This window comes from Notolabrus celidotus, chromosome 22, assembly GCF_009762535.1.
Source record: "Notolabrus celidotus isolate fNotCel1 chromosome 22, fNotCel1.pri, whole genome shotgun sequence".
Classification (NCBI taxonomy): domain Eukaryota; kingdom Metazoa; phylum Chordata; class Actinopteri; order Labriformes; family Labridae; genus Notolabrus; species Notolabrus celidotus.
The window spans coordinates 12,085,491-12,106,349 of record NC_048293.1 but is presented as its reverse complement, the minus strand read 5'-3'; the positions used below and the strand labels follow the sequence as shown (position 1 = coordinate 12,106,349).

Here is a 20,859-nt window from a genome sequence, read left to right as displayed (position 1 = left end):
GCACAGACCGTCTTCACATCCTGCTCTCTCCCAATTGTGTGTGTTTTATACTGCAAAACCCCTGAGCGGGCTCAATGATGCTTGTTTGAAAGTGTGTAGACATCATCAAAATGCGTCAGATAGCGTTTAGTCTCTTTTACTGTGGGTAATGAAGTCTAGGAGGAAGTCTCCCTGTCAGGGCTGCAGTGCTCAGTGAGACTAGAAAGACCAAATTTAACAACATTTGACGTGGTAAAGCTGTAATAGTGTAGCTAGAAATAATCATACTGTATTACTGTGACTGTTGAAGGTAGATAGGTTGTTATCCTTTAGACCTCTGCATACACCTTTTCAGTCACAGCTGTAATCGATTTTTTGATGGTGTGTATATTTGACCATTTTAGAAGTTTATAAGACCAATTCAAAGAACAATTTAACTGAAATCATTCTTATAACAATTACAAACATCTATTAGCTTGCATGCTAATACACTAGCTGCTTTAAATACTTGATTTTGATTGGTCAAAATACAATTATAGTTGTTAGGGGACCAGGGACAACCAGATAACACACGTCATATCAAATCAATTCACAGAAAGGAGTCTTGCACATTTGTAAAGTTTATGATTTCACCTCTTCCTGTTGACAATGTGGCGAAAAACATTAGCTTACAACAGTATCAGTTAAGAGCAGAGACATTTTTCACTCACACTTTCTTTAGATAGCACAAAACTTTAGATTATAGATTCATAGCTGACCAGTCACTAGCAGAGATAAGAAGACTAGAGGAGGAAAACATCACAGATACTAGGGAGGGATGCTCAAACACAAAAGGAACTAAGTGAAAGAGATCAAATTGAAAAAACAAACAAAATGCAACCACAAACTGCCTAACGGTATTGGTGTTGGCAGTGGTATTTTCCAAAAGAAACTCTGATCCCATTTTAGTAAACGCTTGTGTCTGTCCAAAAAAGGAGCACCATGGCACAGTTCAGCTCCATCCCAGAAGTGTCTCCCCGCTCCGTTAAAGATAAGTGCTGAGTCTATTTCCGATGGAGCCTGCACCCAGCCCGAGTCACTCTGAATAGAGAAGATCGACCTGGGCAGGAAGTCAAACACTGGAACCGCATATGCCATCCGGTCAATTTCAAACACACTCCAGACCATATATCAGATCAAAAGAAACACTTATAGATGATGAATATGTTCTTCATAACTACCAGACAACCACAACAGACGTAATTATAAATAATCAACACAATTAAACCTGCAAAATATTTAACTTAATAATTACAAAGCATAGTCGCCAATGGAATAAGCATAAACGTCCCAGGATAATAACCAAATGAGCAGTAAATATGTTGTTCTCCATATCATGTGTGCAGCTGCTGCAGGCTTCTTTAAACACGCTGCCAATGGGACCGGACGCACACTGTCAGATGGAGTAAAAGCTTGGTGCTGATGGAACAGGATGCAAACACATCTCACGGATTTTTTTGCAGCTACAGGACGGGTTGAGAGTTTACCTAACACAGGCGCAACTGTTAAGAACATAAACATGTGTTGACTTAACCATGAATGAAAATGTTAATTTTAATGTGATTTAAAACAGTAAAGCAAGGTGACGATAAGACAGTTAAATGTCAGCTCAACCCACAGGTAGGCAGACATTGCCATGGACGTGCTTCCAACTGTCAAATGTGAGGGATATAGAAATAAATCATTTCTAAATCACTAAAATCATCTTAAAATTCATAATTAGTGTCAACTAAGTTCATTTATTTAGTTGGTAATTAGCAGGATAATGTATAGTTGGCAGGTGGTTATGGGAAATTGAATCCTGAAAGAGCGAGACTGCACTCCGATATCATCCCTTACATATTGCTTGGATACCTTTCAGTAAAAACAGAACAAAAACACTAACGATGAACAACCGTATTCCCTATAGCACCCACACTGATCATCTGTGTAAAAATCAGTGTATCAAATCTTTAATTTTTTGTGCACTCCGTTTACAGTATGCGTTTTTCACATTGGATTCATCTATGAGATGATGGTTCTTTGACGAAAACCTATATTTCTTCAGTACAAAAGATAAAAATTGAATATCTAAGATCCTGTCTGCATTAATGTGCTTGAATGTCACATACCAGTTGTCTCTGCTTCCTCATGTATGAACATTTGTCCCTTATTTTTAGACAATGTAGGAAGTCTGTCTGTTTGTCCATCTGTGTTACCTCCTTTCTCTATCTCCCTCTCTTCATTCCTGCAATGTGTGGGAGCTCGCTCGCCCCAGCAAAGTGTCCAAGTCCAGACCGGCAGACCAGGATTACTAAATATAGCAGGCAGTGACAGCAGGGGACACTCCCCCCTCTCTCTGGCTGTGCTGCTGTTTCATTACAATCTACACTGATGGAACTAGACTGTCATAAAAACGCACACACACACACACAGATCCACACACTATCTGCCAGAAATGTGGGACACACATATCATCCATGCAAACACATGCATAGTAGTACAGACAGATTATTCCACACGCATACTCTCTGTGTATCTCCCCCTTTCACACACACACACACACCCTTCCAGTCCAAATGGGATTTACTTAAGACTCAATAAAGCAGACAGAAGCACTATTGTCTCCAACACAGGCCTATTGTGTCGCACGGAGAGAGTGTGACGTGGGTCGGCTCTGCTGTGTCTATGTTTACTAAGCAGGGAGCATTCCACAACACACGCACACAAATACACAAACATGGACAATCAGAAAGACATGCATACAAAAATTTAAATATGCACGCACACTTACAGAAGCAGAAATTACTGAATCACGCAAACAAGCGCTCCATCAAAGAAGCATGTGGAATGAACATGCCATAATGCACACTACAGTATCCCCTGCACTCACACACACACACACACAAACACAGCATCAAACCCATCCCATTCCAGTGGGAGTCTAAGGGGAGCTAAGTGATGAACAGGAGTGACACCACCACATGCCAGGGTGTGAGATGTGCTGCCTGGTATTTTAGGCTGCATCTCGAATTGAACACGCCAAGCCTTCAGGGGAAAAAAATCGCTGGAGAATGTTCACAACGAGGAGCAAATGTCCCGCAGCGATATCACTTATAACACCAGCAACAGCATCTGGATCGGCTCTGCGGAGGGCGCTGACTCACTCGTGAGTCACACGGAGATGTGCACGAATAAAGATGCAGCATCCGGGGTTTGTTGACATACCTGCTGTTGAGGGTACTGCATCCCGCCCATGCCCATTTGGCCCCGCCCCTGCATGCTCATTGGATATCTGTGCGTAGCAGGGGATGGGTACGTCTGGCTGGGAGGGTAAGGTCCGCCCCCTGGCTGTTGTGGAGTGGGGTAGGGGTTGTTGGCCATGTTGTAGAGCTGTGAGCGCTTCATTGCCATGAAGTCCATGGAAGCCACCTGTGGAGGGAAAGAGAGGGGTGAATAAATGTCACCAGAGTAAGGTTGTTAGATTGTGGATACCACTTGCTTTAAAACGATACAAAATGCTTTATTTCTAGGGAAGTGGGCCAAAGATAAAGTACAGAGAGTTTAATAGTTTTATCTATTGTTTCCATGATGTTCAATCAGGTATCAATATCACTTGATTTAATATTGCATTGAAATATGAAATTCTGATATTGGGACAACCTGACATCAGACTTTCGTCTTGGCTGACATTTCACATTCATTCATGATTGTGCATTGTGATTGGCTGAGAAGTGTTTATATTAATTCTACCAGCGTCTGCCAAGTTGGAACCTGTGTCAGAAGTCCACTTAGTGCACACACTCCAAACCGCAGCCACTGTTGATTCATTTCATAATTGCACGGCAAGTGAAAGCCTTAAATTAAAGCCTACACATCATAAATGAAGTACAAATGGTTTAATGTAGGCAGAGATGTTTATTGCACGTCTATCAAGAGCAAACTTTTAAGGCAGGGAGCCAAAATATAATGGTTTGATTAAAACCTAAAGCTTGTATCTCTACTTAAATGTCGGAAAGGGGTTTTAAAGTGTTGTAAATGTTGTTTAAAGTGGCGAGAGGCAATAGCAATAAAAACTCTATGGCCTTGTTCCCGCAACCACAGCCCAGCAGGGCCAATAATCACTGTGCAGCGCTCCCTCTCACTTTCTGTGTTGTTGCTTCAAGCAAACTGGTAGAAAAACTGATTATTACATCTGATTTTATGCTCTTCTGAATTCAAACAGAGAACAGGTAAGGGTTGGGAGTCTTGCAGGGATCCAAACTTTGCATTACAATTGTGACAAGGTGTTTCATTTTGCAAGTTTGATTCCCAGGAGGGAACTCAGGGCAGTCGAGCAGTCAAAGCACCTGCTCTGAAACCAAACCTTTAAAGCTTGCTTCTTATGTGAACACAAAACACAATCAAAGGAAAAGAAGGTGTCAAGGGCGATTTATTCATTGTAAGTATTTCAGAGTCGTTTTTTAGAGGTTGTTTGGGGTCTCTGTGAGCCATTGGAAAATTCCGGTACAGTGCGTCGGGCTAATGCTAATCTGTCACCCATGGAGGCGTGTTTGTCTGTCTGGCGGGCAGATAATGTGGACGTCTTCTATCTTCCCTCTCTCCACTCATGCTCTCTCCCTTTTGTCTCCGCTGTGTAGGATCATGTGTGATTTATGACATTTTGTTCCTACTGTTTCTTACACACACACTTTCACTCCCTCCCTCCTCTCCCCCGCTTCCTCCTCATCCACCACCAGCTCCCTCCTCAGTTCCCTCTCTCCTTCCCAACTCAATATCACCTTGTCTCGTGTAGAGGAGAAATTGCCGCTGCCTCATATTGCCGAGCTAATATCGAGCAGACATGTCAGGGGATGGGAGCACTTTATTCAGCGGGTTACGTGCGGACGGTTACGGCGCTCCGGCTTTAAAGTGGTTTTGTCTACTGAGGCATGTGCGTGGAGTAGTTTGGACTATTTCACAGAGTGTGCAGCAGAAAAAGCGAGAGAGAGAGAGAGAGAGAGAGAGGGAGGGAAAAGGTGTTTGGTATAGAGAGAGAGAGGTGGAGAAAGAAAGCCTGAGAGGGAGGAATGAGTACTGTTGGGTGTCTAAAAGTCATTTCACAGCATGGAGGTGTAGGTGGGTGTACGTGAGGGGAGGGGGGGGGGGTTATCCTGCAAAGGTCTGCATCACCAGGATTTCAAGAGTCTTATCCAAAAGAGGAAAATGCCTTTCTGCAGTGTGTGTGTGTAAGTGGATATTTGTATCCATCTCATTTGCTGTACTCTTTACTCTGCCCTTCATCATCTATAAAACTACTAATAAGTAAATCATTATACAGTATATGCTGCAGAGGCGTATCCAGAGACTTTTTGACTGAGGGGGCCCACCTGGGCGCTTACATATGCAGGGGTGGTATGAATTATGTGTGTGCATAGAAAGTGATATCATTCCTATTTTACAAGTATTGCTGATAATGATATTGTTATAGTTCCATGTGTGATATATATTTCACTTTATAAAGAAAAACAACCAAGTGGAATCATTCAAATCTTCTAAGCCTAATTCTTTGAATACTGAAAAAGAACATATTTGCCAAAGTCACACCACCCCTGCATCTGTATTACTTTTGGTACCAAAATGTTGCCAATAAATGAGCGCTGTCAAGTGATTAAAAATATTTAAGGTTAATTACAGGCTTTGTTGTTAATCACATTGCAATTGCATTGTTTTATTAGATGACATACTGCATTCACTTTTTTCTGATGGTTTTTAACCTTCACATTTTAATTCTATTTTTAATGTAATAAGAGTTGCATCCCAAAACTACCCACTTCAATATGATCACTTTGCCTCCCCCTACCCAAACCCTTATTTTGCTCCCTTCTTCTGTTGTAACTCGGCATCAGCAGACTGATTTGTAAGTCGCAAAAAGCTGAGTGTTTCCCCTCACCAACCAATTTTCACAAGAAGGTGAGACGTGTGGTTTGTCAGCAGTGATGAAGCCCTTTAAAACAACGACTTGCACTTTGTTCTGAATAACATCTTCATTTTGCACAAACTTAAAACAGCGACAGGAGTGGATTCAGGGTGAACAGGAAAGGTTGCAACTTGTCAATGCAGGTAGGGTTTGGGTGTTTGAACAAGTCTGTTTATGCGCGTGTGTAGACCTTCCTCATGGCAGATGCGGGAGGACAATACATCGGACCGGGTTTTCATGAGGCTGGCCCTAATAAAAACAGAAAAGTATTTCCTATATATACAATAAAAATACACATTCACACGCAAGAAAATGACACACCTGTGCATTAAGCAATTATTCAACAGAGTGGCAAGTCCATCAAACAAGGAGACTACGGCTAACGCACACTTGAAAACCGTTAGTTTTGTCTCAGTAGTCTTCCATTGTTGTTATTGTTGTCCAACCCTTGCATGGCTATTTGACTGGAAACATGATATGCATTATGCTAATGGGGCTGTGAAGGCACTGTTGTAAGAGGATCTGCATATTGCTAGTTTACATGGCAATAGGATGGGTTGTGTTTTTCAGTCTCTTAAAACACCTCTCCTGATGAATAAACAGCCAAAACGCAACAATAGTTTACCGCCTTTAATTGAAAACGATTCCATGTAAACTGGGTCCAAGGGTACACATAACTGAGCGTGAATGGTTGTTCCTCTGATGGATGGAAACATTTATAGTGTGTATTTTTTTTACATTTTTGCCTTTTTATTGGTAAGACAGCTAAACAAAGACAGGAAATATGGCGAGCAGAGAGTGGGGGAAGACATGCAGCAAAATGATCGTGGCCGGGACTCGAACCAGAGCCCTCTGTGACAAGGAGAATAGCCTCTGTATATGGGGTGCGCTTAGACCCCTAGGCCACTGGCACCCTGCTATGAATGTATATTTGACAGTTACAGGGATTTTGTGTATAATTTTGGGTGGACTGATTCTTCTCCTATGCACCTGTCCCATGAAAGAGATGTTCGAAATATATTTCTACAATTAGAAGTACTAAGAAAAATAAATATGCTACACTGAAATGCAGAGAGAACTATCAGCAGCCTGTTGATGGTTGAATGTAAGAAGTCCTGACTCTGACAAAGCAAATAGCCACTTATAGTTTAGAAAGTTGGGATGTCCAATTAGATTTAATGGGGGCCCATGCCACCCCTAGCCACCTATCTGGACACACCCCTGCTGCAGACACTGAAGTGCACAAGCAGTGGGGATCTAAAATGAAATATTCAAGCACAGGATAAAACTGACGTCTCATCTGACTAAATGATAGCCAGCATTAGAGTACAGCACATTAGGGAGTAATTAAAGTTATGAGCCGTTGTGGAGTAAAATCATTTTAAAACGTTTTTTTGATACAAGAGTCGTTTGTATTTTTGAAACCAAGATGGATGAACTTTATGTCCAAGAAGCAGAATTTGTTCCAGAATGAATCTTTTTGGGAGAGAAAACCTTGACTCATTGTGTAATTTGTCTCTGCTATGTGTGATGATAAAGAGCACAGGAATGAAAGTGATCCAATAACGTCATTCAGAAGGCAACTAAAATAGATCTAGTCATTAAATGTGTCTGAGCTGAGCACTATACAGAATGAAACCAAATAAATATCAAAGGAGAGAAGAGTTTTGCTCAAACTGGCTCTGGTCATATGTTTCTAATCAAGCTATGATGGTGTTTTTCTGGAGAGAAGGGCCGCACATGACCCTCTTAAATGTTGGTACACACCACAAGCTAGACACACACACACACACACACACACACACATGCAGACACTCATACAGACTAGTATTAGAAATGAAAGGGGGACGCTCTCCGCTTTCTTAAAATCCAGGGCACTGTGCCACCCGTGATATGGGACACACACACACCCCCTCTCCAGCTCCATCCAGTTCACCAATCCATCTCAAGAGGTCCTCCGTTTGCCAAAAATGCTGAGCGCAACACAAGTAAATCCCCTCACACGGCTGCCAAGTTCACACACACGCACGCACACACCCATGCTTGCAAAAAAAATGTTAACTGCTGCACTTAGGAAGGCACTGGACACAGAAAACAAGTCGAGAGTTTCTGGAGGAAAAAGTGGACTCTCAATTTCACACACATGCAGAGAAATGTGTGTTTGCAGAATCTTGCACTCTGTTGAACCTTCTCCCGGTCTTGCACTCACATGTGGGAAAAAATCTTAAATAAAACAGCCTCAATAAAATTATACAGAGCTCTGTGGTACATCCGTCCATCTTCTACACATGGCATTATCCACACCTGTCCACAGAGGCAAAGAAGTATCCTCCGCCTCCCCAAACGGAGCCTCATATCTGCTCTCATGACAAGTTCCACTAAATGAGATTTCAGCCCACTGCAGCCTTTTCCTCGAGATATGCCCACCATTTCCCTCACACCACCAGGCACAAAAAAACCCCGACAACAGTTCCTGACAAATTGAAACATTATTTTTTTCCCTCCCTTCGGAAAAATGGCTGTACTTAGGAAAAAAATTATGAATATGACACGAAGTGAATCGTGTTTGTGCCAGGAGGGACAGCAGATAAAAAACTAGAGGGAATACGCAGGAATGGTTTTTTATTTTCTTCAAATGTGTTTTTCACTTTTGTTCATCTGGGCATGCCATTCAATGGAGGAGGGGGAGGAGGCATGGGAGACAATAGTAATTCAACTGCTAAATTTAAAATTCAATTTATGAACTCCTCTCCAGCGTTCTGACTCTCGTGAGCCTTTTTTTTCCCAAAACAAAGCCATTAAAAAGAGAACATGGGTGAAATTACTGCGGGGTGAAACCTGCTAAATTGCTTTTCTGAGCTCAACATTTTTATGTTGCAAAAATGATTTTACTCCTCGCTTTAATGTGCTAAGTTGTTAATCAGAAAGAGACAAAATGCTCCACACAAAAGGCTGGGATACGTGGATTATGAGACACACACTGGGATCAAACAAACATAAAACAATATTGGTAAATGGTTATTATTCCAATTTCATTTTGAAAGCAGGGAATTATTTTTAAAAAACTTCTGATTTATCACCCGTGGTGAATGAATGTGTTTGAACATGCCTGACAAACACACATACAAACACACATGCACACTGTTCCTCTGGCTATTGCCACCCTTGTCCTTCACAGTAGATGACCAAATCATCACCTGTCTGCATCACCCTTTCATTTCAGTTATTTACTATCCACATGCACACACAGAGGAAACAGTGACGGACACTTTGGAGCTATGGGAAAATATAAGATTAGAGCTACTCCCTCAGCAGTAACAGTTCAAATATTTTAACTCGAGTTGTCACAATAAACCAGCATTGGCGATAATTGTCGTTAAAAAAATAAACATTAAGTTGTGCTAAAATAAGTCTACAGTAATACTGTGTAACTAGTTGGTTCATAGAGGGGGGCGGCAGAGGTTCTTTACACTGGTTACCACCAGCCAAAAAACAGAGGGAAGACAAAGAAGAAGCAGCAGAAGAAGACTCAAGGTATACCTATCCACAGTAAAGATTTGCAAGTTGTTAAATGATAATTTTAAAGGTGACATATCACCCTTTTTTCATCAATATATATTGGTCTAAGAGGTCCCCAAAACATGTCTTTAAAGTTTATGCTCAAAAAAACACTTTGAAATCAGATTTTGGCATGCCTGAAAAGCCCTCTTCTTCAGTCCTCCTCAGAACACTCGGTTTTCTCTCTGACCACGCCCCCTCAGGAAGTGGATGTGCGTCGGCTCTCCAGCACGTTGATCTAATGTTTACATGTAGGCTGAATATACACAGCTGCTCAGAGATCACGTTACTTCAACCCTCTGAATCTGATCCAGAATCTGATCTTGACGGAGAGGCGCCTGTAGCAGGACCTTTCTGAAGGATTGGTCACAGATTTTGTGTTTCTTGTTGTTTTATTTATCAGTATGTCGACGTGTGTCTTGGTACACAGCTACGAACATGTAGCTATGTGGCTATGCTAACTAGCGCTAGCACTTATCCATGATAAATAAAATCATCCACTAGATCTTCAAATCTGCAGACGTGGGGAGTAAAACCGACCTCTACCAGAAAGGCAGCAGGACCTTTCTGAACCATTGGTCACAGATTCTGTGTTTCTTGTTGTTTTATTTGTCAGTATGTCGACGTGTGTCTTGGTACACAGCTACAACTACAGCTATGAACATGTTTTTTCATTCTCGGGGGGTTTGTAGACATGCCAGGGAAACACATTTCAGGTAGAGAACCATTAAAAAGTCCATTTTGCATGATATGTCACCTTTAAATTCCAACTAGCAGACTAGTCTGGAGGTAACTCAGACAAAGTCAATAATGAACTCACCTTGTGCAAAACAGTCTGCTGGTAAACAATGTCAACAGGTTTACAGAGTGTAGCTACGTTAGCAGGGCTAACAGCACCAGCCTTTGGTCCTCCATGCGCCCATATGCATGTGTTTGTTACGCATCGCTCCAGTTGAGTAAACCAGACACAGTGTACATGTAACTTTATCTCCATTTTCTAAATAAATATACAGCTAAGCTACAATGTGCTACGAGATTCTGTGTTTGCACTCGGATAGTAGTCGACCACAACCGTTACAGCTCTTGCTAGTGGTAGATGGATGTGCTCGAGCTAAGACACAACAAATGATCTGCATTTCAGGTCTTCAATGATATAAATGTTAATAACTCGTAGCTTCTTCTAGTGATGGTGACGTTTAATCCTGTTGTCAACTAAACATAACCCTAACCAAAAAAAAGTTTCCTCGTCAGTTTGGACTATTTGTGGACAATGTGTAACACAGACTCACACGAAGAAAAGGATAGTGAGTTTTCGCTCAATTAATTGGACTGTAATTGGGCTGGTTCTGTGGTTATAACATACATTTAAACATCATTAGTAATGAATGATGACATCTAAGTAAGTCAGTTGTGTTTAATGGTAAAGTTTATCTAGTAACACTTGTCCCTCCTTTCCTTGATTTGACTTATACATTTTTTCTCCCTTTATGTTGTCCATAAATATCATGACAGTATTGTTATTGTGACTTTTTGTGGCCACAATAATCATATGGTAAAAATGTGGCACCCTGGCAGCCCTTGTTTGAACTAAAACCCTTGAAAAGCTAACAAGCCTTCAAACCAACAAATTAACATTTTGTAGAAAATGTTAATTTGTGCATTTTATAAATAAGTTACAGCCACCTCTGAAAGTTTGAGCTTAGAAAGAAAAGTTTTGTGAACTATGATTATCTTGAAAGAACTGTTTCAGGCCCAGTGCTATCACAGTGTTATCCTGCAAGTCTCATGTAGTCAGTTTGGATACTCAGTGTGATAAACAATAACAGCAGACTTCATATTTTAATGCTATTAGGTGTACAACCTATTTGCAGCCACATGGTGGCTATTAATGCCATGTGAAAATACTTCTGAATATCACCTTAAGAAGAAGCATCAAACCTGATTGTGTGTGAAAATTAGCCCCAAGATGCCTTTTCTCTGGTATTGATTATCTCCCTTTTCTTGGAGCTACTACTCCAGAACGCCGCCTGGATACCTGTGTAATGACACACTTTTAGTCTGTGTGTATTTGTGAGGAGAAACAAATAAGGATAATTATTGTCAACGGATCCTGTTTATCCTCTGTGCCGCGTCTGTCTCTGGAGGATCACCACGCTGCAGCCAGAGCTGACTGGTCTGCTGGGACGATCAGCCTCGTCTTTTAAGTTATTTATTTATACCAAGCAACAGAGAACTCTCCCATTCCTATTACACTGCAGGCCCCAATGATACCTTGGCCCCTAGAACAAAGCTCCAAGTACCAGGCTGTGCATTTAGGGCCTACAGTTTAAAAAAATATAGGATTGAAAGAGAAAAGATAGGAGAGGCAGAGAGGGGGAGAGAGAAATAGGAGAAGAGAGACTGCAGCAGTGGGCGAGTGCAGATCGAGTTCCATATTAATGTGTGCAAATTCCCCCGCTCCTGCTGACTAAGATTAGAAAAATTAATTTCATGGATGCAGAGACAATACTGATGTCATCAAGCGGAGAGGAGAGGAGCAGCGCGCTGTTAACTCCTCCCTGCCTGGCCTCCATGAGGAACAGATTACTGTTTAGCATCAGTTCATCACTTCATTTCACTGCCAGGAATCAAACAAGTTAACAAAACGACAGCAACAAAAACAACTCTTTCCCTCCACTTACACCATCCTGAAACCCGGCCTCACTCTGAAAGTGTGTGGTGGAGGAATTCTCATGTGACGGCTGCATCACTAAGAGGACCAAATTCAGTGAATTATGTCTTGAAACACAATCTCATCCTGCATCTCAGCACGCACGCCTTGTTAGTAAAAAGTCTCATAACGAATGACAGTGTGAAGAGTAGCAGTGGTCCGCGGGGAGCTTGGTAGAGCCAAATTGCCTTTTCCTCCTCCCAATATGCCTGGATGGCACAGGCAGCAAGGCATGAAGGCTGGCTAGCAGACAGAGGCATGAAATTATCCAAGGAGGGAGAGAGAGAGAGGTGCAGGGAGTGATAAAGGGCACAGGGAGGAACATATACAGTACATTCACAGTGTATGTTTGGCAGTGATGCTGTGAGAGAAGAAATAAAGGCAGACAGCGAGAAGCCAGATAAGAGAGCTGTTGTTATGCGGCCGATCGGCATGCTTTTGTGTTTGGCGCAATGCACATAATTGCTCTCTCTCCCGCGCCATCCTCGGAGCTGGTGATCGGTCTGCCCTCTGCTTTTGACACCAATATTTACACCAAACACAAATACATGCTCACACACAAATCAGGGTGCTGGAAAAACACAACACCCCCTCCCCGTCAAGCCCTCCTCAGTGTGCAGTAGTAAAAAGTTGCGGAGCGTTCAGTTCGTCACGGCCAGCACAAAGACGTCATTAAGGGAGAAGAGGAAAGCGATGGAGGAGAAGAGGGAAAGAGGGGAGGGAGGAGAGAGAGGCTGCTTCATCTGTCTCAAGTGAGATTGGGGTCGCAGGGTCACCAGAGCCCTTTCCTTCGCCAATACTGAGAGCTAAAGAAGCGACGGGGACAGAAAGAAAAGGAGAAAACCTCAATGACAGAATGAGATGTGGCTGACATGTCTGCGACACGCTATTAGCGAATGAAAACAAATAAAATGCAGCTGTCTGCAAACAGTAGAGGAAACGTGGGGGAGAGCACAGTTCACACATTCTGGATGCAGTTTTCTGAGATTGTTTCCCACTTTATAACGAGAAGTAGATTAGACTCTTGGACAAAAATGATCAACATGCAGATTTTAGTTAGAGTGAAAAGCTTTTACCAGAAGATATTTTCTGCTGCTCTTCAAGTTTGGTCGAAGATCAGAATTCTTTTTCCTCCTCTTTTGTAACACACTCAGTGTTTTTCATGTGCTGAGCATGTGTTTTTAAATCATCTGACAAACTTTGCTACATATCAGCACTGTTCCCTCTTGAAAAAGTTTCTCACTAGGGGAGGAAAGTCCTGTGAGAAGCCTCTAGGTAAAACCATGGTGTGGTACAACTATTGCTTTGAAACCAATGCAAATGAAAACGGTGAAGGCACTTCTTGCAGCGCTGCACAGAATCTGTGACTGATGTGGAGGAGTGAGGGCCTTGCTACTTTCCCAGTCTTTTCATGTCTCTGTCTCAGTCCTGCCGTGACTCTGGGACAGCAGAGGGCCGCTGAAAAACCCCATTTCATCTAAGGGCCATGCTGGAACGAGAGGAATGCGCTCCTCTCCGAGTTCCCCAGTCCGCAGAACCCCATGGAGAGATGCTGTTACACAACCAAATGAAAGCAAGAAAAAAAGGGGCAGGAGGGAGGAAAATAACAATAACTCCATCTGCCCCAAAGAGAAAGAACAGGCTATTTGAGTAAATATGCTGCCCTTTTGCTTCCTTCGTCTCCTGGAGCTGAAATGCCGGTATTAAAAATGCAGGCTAGATTCTTCTCTTATTCAAGGAAATCACCACCTTTGCTAATGGAATGGTATTGGAGAGGAACTGCATTTTCTACAGCTCGGATAATTATGAACGAGGTCCCGTATCGCCGAGTGTGTTTATGAATTAGCAATGGTTATTCATGATATTGTGCTCAGAGTAGGGTGAAAATACATAAGTGAATACTAAGCGAGCAGACCAACAGAAACGATGCTAAAGGGTCCTGAGGGGGCTTTCTCTGCCATCCATTAGTCTCCCCTGTAAGGCAAAGCTTAACGAGCTCCTCAGGCTGGGAGGCTGGCCATTGAAAGAGAGGGAGCGGAGTAAATTATGAATGCGAGAGCTCCATTTAAAGCAAGACCACAAGACCCCCCCAACTCACACACACACTGCTATTAAGTTTTTCAACACTTCTCCTTTTTGGCGCTGCTCAAACACAGGTGTACTTTTCCACTAAAAAATATGTCACTCATCAAGAAATTAGTAAAACTTAAATATACTGCATCGTATCCATAAAAAGCACGTTTTCAAACTAGGTCACACCCGTGGTGCAATTAAAGAGGCTCCCCAGTAAAAAACAACAAGAATTTACATTCAGGCTGTTTGTTTTGGAGCACTGCCCAGTCCTCCAGGGTGGAACCATCCATATTTCTCCTGCGAGCGATCCATCACTTAAATAAAAAAAAAAACACAAACAACAAACAGATATCCTGACCTTCCTTCCTCAGGCGGATATTAGACACTCATTAAAAGTCACCTGAAACAATTTGAACCAAATTGATTTCATTATAGGACTCGGCACGACACATGAGGCCCCCACGTCTGATAGCTCAGCGGGAAATTTACAAAGTTAATTAGAAAAAAATTGATTTCCATATGATTTCCCCCCCTTCCCCACTTTACCTTAAGTCACTCTACTGTTATAATGGGATATGGAGAGGGGCTTATTCGAGGACTGGCTGCACACACTGAGGTGTTCAGTGTAGATAGGAAAACAGAATATTGAACATTGTAAGTGGAGACAGGAAAAATATTCCCCGCTTTCAGAGGTAATAGAACACTGTAAGTGTGTGCTGTAATGACAGATTGTGTAATAGCATGTTAAGGTAGGATTTTCTCCCCCCACAAACCCCAGCGCACCAATGTCTCTTAACCTCTTCACCCTTTGTATGAATACACTCAAAGACACACTCAACCACCTCACCTTGTTTTCCCCTCACATCTATATAGCAGTCACAGCAGCAGTGGCAGCAGCAGCAGTGGCCTTAATTTTCTCCTGTAATGAATGTGAACCTCCACTCTTCCACCCCGCTGTGAAGGCTTTCCCAGAAATGGGCTCCTCGACCTGGGTTAGGGGCCCTGGAAATTGGCTTCTCTTTCCCCCGCAGCCCCTCCAGGTCACCCTCTGGGAGGCCCCAGGCTCTGTGAGCACAGGCCAGGCCTCCCATCTCCAGGGCCCTGACTGGGAATCAATCACAGAGGCTAGCTGGGAACATGGGGTGGGGGAGCCGGGGTCGATCAATGAGAGGCTCCGGGCCTGTGGGAGCCCTGATGCATGGTCTGACTGCACACACACACACACACACACACACACACACACACACACACACACACACACACACACACACACACACACACACACACACACACACACACACACACACACACACACACACACACACACCTCTGACTCACACTTGACTCCACTATTCACTTCTATTATTGTTAGGCTCCAGGGCAGCTGTTTCAGGTGCAACGGCTGTGTCAGAGTGTATGAACAGTATACGACTGAGAAAACTGAGTGATATTTAAGATTAAAGCTCTTTCATTAAATCTAGTTGTGATTAAGATATTCAACAATAAACTTTATACATCTCCTGTGTAGTACCAAAGTATTTTAATTCTCTCTTTGTTTTTACAAAAAGGCTAACCAGCCGTTCATGCTTTCTCTGTATTAAAGCTCCTCTGAGGAACTTTCCTTTTGTGTTGATTTTGGCTCCCCCTGTGGACAAAGCAGCACCTCTCATCCAAGTGGAATCCTCCAGCCATTAGAAATGAAGCCGATGTGGAAACGTTAAAAACTGCAGTTCATTGAACGTTCGCAGCTTGAGCTGGCTCCAGAAGTACTGGAAATGAAATGAAAACCATCTTTATAGCAAAAATAAACAGCCGGGTAAGAAAAACTGTTTTGGTCTGAAGAGCTAATTTCTATTGACACACACTGTGCGACAAGCACATTCTTTTTACAACTAGTTTAAAATATATTAGTTGTACTAGTCTTGCACAATTAAAGGCACAGCTGACTTGACTGACAACCGGGAACACTGTAGCTGTTAGCAAGGAGGCTAACCCAAAGCCCACCTCAAATCTGCCTCTTTGCCTAAAGCTAGGTCGACTGAAGTCAGCATTTCCAACATGGCAACCCTCAACGATAGGTTTCAAAACCCTGCTTCAGAAACAGATGGGTGATGTCAAGGAGACTACATCCATGTGTTACGCAGTCTGCTCTTATCTCATGTGTAAGTAATGTTTCTTACAAAGAAACACTTGTTATCACTTGTATGTAAAAACAAGCTTTATCGTATGCACGCAGATAATCAACTTGACTGACACCTACCCCCAACACCAGTTTTAGACATGATAAATAACTATATAAAAATAATCAATCTTGGTGCTGAAGGTTTTGTTCCTTTTTTAGGTCATATACAAACCCCAATATTAATTTTAGTCTGTTCGTATCCGCACAAAAACTCCTCACAGGAGCTTTAAAAAAGAAATGAAAGTCGGCATTTGGAGACAGTGTAACGGTGTAATATATCTGAATCAGAGCAGGCATATCTATATGTTCTATCTATACAGCCAGAATAAGCACTATGATGATGAGTTGTTCTCCACACTGAACCTTGACCGACCTTTATGTTCAGGTTTTTATTAAAGGCCAGACATATTAAAGGGATGCGCTTATTTCCCAGGAGAAGCAGCGGATCCTTTTGCTGCAACACGCAGACTTCACTATGTCTCATTCTGTGTTACAGGATGTATGTGTATATATATTCAACAACGTGGCAATGTTTTCATAGTAACCAGTGTAGATATATGATCCTACAGAGTACAGCTGGAGTCCAATGTAACAACGGTTTTGATTTTTTTTAGGTATGAATGTGTGTGGATGTATGGATGCACACAAACACACATTATTATATTAACTGACTGTAAATGCACAGCATGTGAGTGAATGTCTGCCAGTATCAGTAAAACATGAGTATAAGTATTTTGTGTGTATATATGTGTGTGTGTGTGTGTGTCTGTTAGTGTGTGATCAGTGCGTACCATCTGTGTCCAGATGTTGCGTAGAGAGCAGGCTGCGTGGACAGCCAGACAGTTGGCAGGCCTTCTGACAGGCCTGTGTTCCTTATTGATAGAGGGATCACAGAGACAGAGGAGTCAGGCATGCTCAGCTAGACCACAATATTGTCCTCTCTGCTGTTATTCATCCCAGTCAGCCAGGAGAAAATGGGATGTTCTGGGCCAAGTTTATAGCTGTCAGATCTGGGCCAAAGAGGAGTTGAATAGGTTTCAAACATTTGGAAAACAGCATGAGGAACGTTTGATTTGTCATACAGATGCAGCCAGATTGTTTTGCCAGCGCTGAAGAATTTCATTGTATTTCAGTTCTGTCAAGGATTATAATACACATGATAATGAAGCTGAACCTGAAGTGCACAATTGGGTGCTTTAGGGTGAAAGAGGGCCAACATGTTGACAGAGTGGTTAGACTGGTTCTGGTGTGTTTGTGAAGGTGAGTTTAAGTCACGGTGAAGTGTAACAGAAAATACTTGACTGAATGCAACCCCCATTTAGATTTAATCTGTTAACCTCAACGCTATATCAAATAAAAAGCTGTACATACTCATGAAAACATGAAGATAAAGCAACTTCCCTCTGTGCTTTCAGATTCGACAAAAGGCATCTGTTGACTGCTTAGTTTCCATTATTGCTTCACAGAACCATCTCCCTGACCTCGCACCCCGTACCATCTTTCTTCCCTGGCTCCTGCCAGAGTTATGGAGCAGCTCCGACGTTTATGGAGGGCAGACCCTTTTCCAGGAGCTTTGATCCACAGAGTTCTATAGCCTATAGTTTTGCAGGGGTCATCCAAGAGGAGCCATGTGGGCAGCAGTGTGTGTAAGTGAAAGCACATTGAGCTGCTCATTTTAAGCTGAGCCTTGGTGCAGAGGCTCGTACAAAACGGCCTCGGAGGACCTGAGGGGTCACAAGGTGCATGTCGGGTGTGTGCACGTGTTCATGCACGCCACGCTCTACCTACCTGTGCGGGTGTGGGTAAGCAAGGGATGTACAGCAACACTAATGTATGACAAAAACAAGTCCTGCAAAAGTGAAAACAAGCACCAGAAAATAGCGGATCGGAGGCCAACCTAAAATTTCATCAGGCAATATTACGGCTTTCATATCTGTCATATCTCCTCCATCAAGCCCCTCCATCCCCTATACAAATTATTCATGCCAGTAGCTAAATGTATTCATACCATTCTGTTTACTTTATTACTCCACTTTTATTCTGCTCTTTTCCCCACATTTGTTTACAAGAATAAAAGCCTACTCTGACAGAATTATCCCTCTGCACAACAAAAATAAATCACAGCGCTTGCACACACATCATTCACATTCAAAGAGCACAGCTAAATTATAGATGGCCCCTTTCTCCCCAAATATGCATTTCATTAGCATTTCCTTCGCCTGTTGTCTTTTTTTTCTTCTACACGCCTGTGTGCTCAACCTACTGATGTGTGTGTGTTATGTGTGTGTGTCTGTGTGTGTGTGCATGTGTGTGTGTGTGTGTGTATGACTGGAGAATGGGAACAGACTTGCAGCAAAGCAGGACGCGTCCCCTTTCCCAAGCCTAATTTAGGATTCAATTACAATACTCTTTAAAAAGCGTCGACTTCGCAATTAATTATTTTAAGATTAGCTTGACAGTAATGGGCCTCCCACTGATGCCAGCTAGCACAAGACTGGCCGCCTGCACCTTAGGACCACTCTCTCTCTCCCTCTCCATATATACATATATATATATATACCTTTCTTCATCCCCTTCATTCTCTACCTCTACCCTTCACAGTCTTTGCACGCCTTCTCTTCATCTCCCTCTCCTGAGGAAAAAAAAGGAGATAAATCTTTCCTCTTCTCACCTTCACTCATTTCCTTTGTCCTTTCTTTCTCCCCTCATTGCTGCTTTACACTTTGTTTCTTCTCTTGTTGTTTTTTTTCCCTTTTGTTATTTGCGTCTTGCTCTGATCTCCTTGGCGTTTCCCGCGCAATTGATATTTCTCACTACATCGGGCTGCTTTTTATGAGCCACGAGGGCCTTCTCCCACGTCCTCCCGCGTCCCCAGGAAATGCTGACGGATGAGTGTCGCGACAACGCGCACACGCACGCTGAGAAGCATTGCAACTATGCACACATGCACATACACAACCGTCTGTCACCGCTGCTGCCAGGCGTAAGCGAAAAAACACGCCGTCCTCCTCCGCCTGCTTTGATTGGAGCCAAGCGAAGCATTTTTTCTCCCCCGCCGCTGCCTTTCCTCCCACCCTTCACCACTACCACCCCTCCACCCCATGCAGTTTTTTTTTCTTTCCTCGTTTCGGAAATGAATGTCATCATCCATCCCGTTTTTCCCTCCGCCGCAACTCCCCCCTGTCACCCCCGGGCAAACCTCAGCCGAAGCCCCCCGATTCTGTTTATTTAAATATTTGATATGTAAGCAGTCATAAAATAAATGTCAGAAGAGGGAAAGGGGAATGGATACGCTCGGTGTGGGGAAAGAGGCCATTATGGGTAATGGTTTCTGATGTACGTAGCTGCCCCCACAATGTAACCCCCCCTCAACCCTTACCATACAGACAAACCTGCACGTGATGAAGCCCAGACACATGAAGCAACAGGGGAATAGAAGGAGTGGGGGCAGAACAGTTTGAATGTGTGTGTGCGCCATAAAGACAGGGATGCAACTGCTACATACACACACACACACATTGAGCAACACACTTGTTCTGCTAGCGATATGGAAAATAGGCCCTCCCATGCACAATTGACTTCTAATACATTGTATACTCCTCAAACCATCCATTTACCAGGCATTGCAATTTCAGGGACCCTGAAAGAAGCACTTTGCCAGCACTTTATAAAATACCTTAAAAAAATCTCCAGCATCTACAAACGCTCTTTCTCACTAACTGCCAATTCTAGCATGTCTGCTAAAGTGACAACACAGCCTTGCTCCCTCCTTGCTATATTGAACATTGCTTTATCGACTTGCCAGGATGTCCATGTTGGACACAAGACCCACTGCTACCTGCTGTTAACACCGCCAACAACGTTACGAACACACGACCACCTCTCTCCGTATGCGTTCTCACATGCGAGTCCCCACAGTTAGTGGCACCCAAAGGATTACACGGCTGTGACTATTTCGACAAAGACCTGATAAAAAACGGAGGTAGGCGGGGTGAATAAATCAAGTGCAGTCGCTGAAAAGGAGAAAAAGAGGGAGAGGGAGAAAGACTCACAGTGAACAACCTTGAATTTCTCCTTGATAGAGGTGTTAAAATACTGCTAATCAGCACAAAAAAATCCCCCAATTAAGGACTAAAATCATCACAAAATGTTCATTAGTGCTGATGGTATATTGGCTTGGCATTTCAGGGCCTTTTATGCTCAGACCTTTTGCCTAACGAGCTCCCAGGCCACAGCTAAGGGCTGCGGGAGGGGGAGTGACATCACATCAGGGGTTAAAGGTCAAAGAGAGGTGTTGCCACTTGTTGACCTCAGCTTCCTCAAAATACTCAAATGTGCCCCTGTAACTTTCCCACCTGTCAATGTGAAGGAATGTTTGCA

General features: G+C 42.9%; 1 protein-coding gene across 2 annotated transcripts in view; it reads right to left on the bottom strand.

Moving 5' to 3' along the window:
- Positions 1 to 20,859, bottom strand: part of LOC117806641 (AT-rich interactive domain-containing protein 1B-like) — a 253,799-nt gene that overhangs the window by 184,095 nt on the left and 48,845 nt on the right. For both annotated transcript variants that reach the window (XM_034675619.1, XM_034675620.1), the window contains one exon: positions 3,226 to 3,429. In XM_034675619.1, the coding sequence (XP_034531510.1) occupies positions 3,226 to 3,429 (204 nt within the window). The remainder of the gene's footprint in view (positions 1 to 3,225; positions 3,430 to 20,859) is intronic.